Source organism: Gregarina niphandrodes (genome assembly GCF_000223845.1).
Source record: "Gregarina niphandrodes unplaced genomic scaffold scaffold00173, whole genome shotgun sequence".
In the NCBI taxonomy this organism is placed as follows: Eukaryota; Apicomplexa; class Conoidasida; order Eugregarinorida; family Gregarinidae; genus Gregarina; species Gregarina niphandrodes.
Genome location: NW_011645934.1, coordinates 1 through 1,986, shown reverse-complemented (window position 1 = coordinate 1,986; position 1,986 = coordinate 1). Strand labels below are relative to the sequence as shown.

Genomic DNA, 1,986 nt, shown 5'->3' with positions numbered 1-1,986 from the left:
ACAACGCACTACTCAATACGGCACTCAACAAACCGGAACCAGACGACAAAGGCGACGTCTACTATTTCGCTAACAAAATACTCAGACTACTTAAGACGGTTGACAATAAAGTCACATACTACCACATTCACGGAAAGTTCAACCCAGCTGATGCACCGAATAGGCAACCTACCGACAAGTTAAAAATAGACAAGAAGAGATATACCTCAGAAAATCGATTGTGGGCCAACGATAGATTCTATCGCACACAAGAATCAAGCCGCACACCAACGGCCAATTATATTTCTCGCCCACAATTGCTAACTCAAGAATTAATTAATACCCGCAAGAGACCTCCGGACCACGATTTATTATTTACCGGGAGACGCCGTCTCCAACATGAAACTGTAAACATTTAAAAATTTTATCCTTTTTCGAAAAGCTAACTTGACTATATTTGTTTCAACGATCTCTTGCATTTGAACGACTCTAACTTGTGAACTCAACTTATTTATTATTATTATTACGACATGACCCTGGTGGGTGCTGACTACCGCTCAATACTGAACGCAACATATACGACTATGACCGCTTCAACTACTACCGCCGTCGAGAAGTTACAACTCGCAAACCAACTACGTGCACAATGTTATGAAGCACTCAAACAGTCAGGACGATTCGAGGAATTCGTCGAGCGCCTCAACTACTGCAATGCTCAGAACTACTTAAACCTATCTGCGTTAGACACTGCCAACATTATCGCACTTGTGTCAAAAGCTGGCATTGTTAGAGGACTGCAACTATGGCAGAATGGGGCTATGCCCTCGATTGGACCTGGACGCGGCCGAGGTCGAGGCAGAGGCCGAGGCCGTGGATCATTCAGAGGCCGTGGCGGTAACTAGGATTTCGGCAAAGCCACCTGTACCCAACTCGTGCGCCGGAGCCAAGAAGATTTCGAAAGGGGGCTTGGTCTCGCAAGGAGGCCTAAGTACACGACACTACCTCACTTCACCGAAAAGGTGGAGCGCAACGATCTTCCGCAATACCATGGACGATTACCAACCAGACCCGAAGAGCTACAAACCATTGACTCATGGTTAAAGCCGCTACTACACCAACATAAGATTACGCCACTACCGAACCGACCGAACTTTACACTACCGACACGCGTCGTGAAGGATAGAGTTACCCACGATTGCCGACCACTACTTCCGTATGTCAACGATGCCGGACGCTTCCCAAACCTACAGAGCTGCTGGCCAATTATCACGTGGGGAGCACAACAACCACTACTAGCTAAGATTGACCTATCTAAGGCATTTCATACTATACCACTAACCACGGACCAGATCGGTACCTACGCATTCGAACACCGCGGCAAGTATTACGCCTATAACTGCATGCCCATGGGAGCAACCAACGCACCAAAACATTTTCATGCTACCATGGGAACTATACTAAAGGATATACCGTTTGCTGAACACTTGAGATTCTATCAAGACGACATTTTCATCGCTGCCGACAACCACCGAGAGTTAAACTACAGATACAAACATACCAAACAACACCTAACGACTTATGGCTTCAAGGTCAACCCAAAGAAAAGCCAAATACACTGTACCAATATACTCGGTTACGAACTACTCAACCACTCGCTGACAATACCAACAAAGAAATGGCAGACCATACAACACTTGATAGATACCAACATGCATACCAACATTAGTCCCGGCAGTGGATTCTTCAATGAAACGGCATTCTGATCGGTTGTTGGCCCATCTCCTCTGCCTGTGTGGGTCGGCTTTCACCCGTACGACCCGGGTTCGAGTCCCGGCAGTGGATTCTTTAATGAAACGGCATTCTGATCGAGTGTTGGTGTCATCTCTTCTGCCTGTGTGGGTCGGTTCGGCAACCGTCGGACCATGGGCGCTCTCTCACAGGGCCCCGGAGGCAATCGTGTGGGCACCCCCACAGATAGAACCGACAGTGCCAACAACCAAGGCAATT

General features: G+C 47.5%; 1 protein-coding gene across 1 annotated transcript; it reads left to right on the top strand.

The window, feature by feature from the left end:
* Nucleotides 1-509: 509 nt before the first annotated feature.
* Nucleotides 510-1,742, top strand: GNI_219620 (RNA-directed DNA polymerase; the record flags this gene model as incomplete). The annotated part of the gene is made up of 2 exons (XM_011135589.1): nt 510-873; nt 1,258-1,742. The coding sequence occupies 2 exons, from the start codon at nt 510-512 to the stop codon at nt 1,740-1,742; spliced, it is 849 nt and encodes a 282-aa protein (XP_011133891.1).
* Nucleotides 1,743-1,986: the final 244 nt, after the last annotated feature.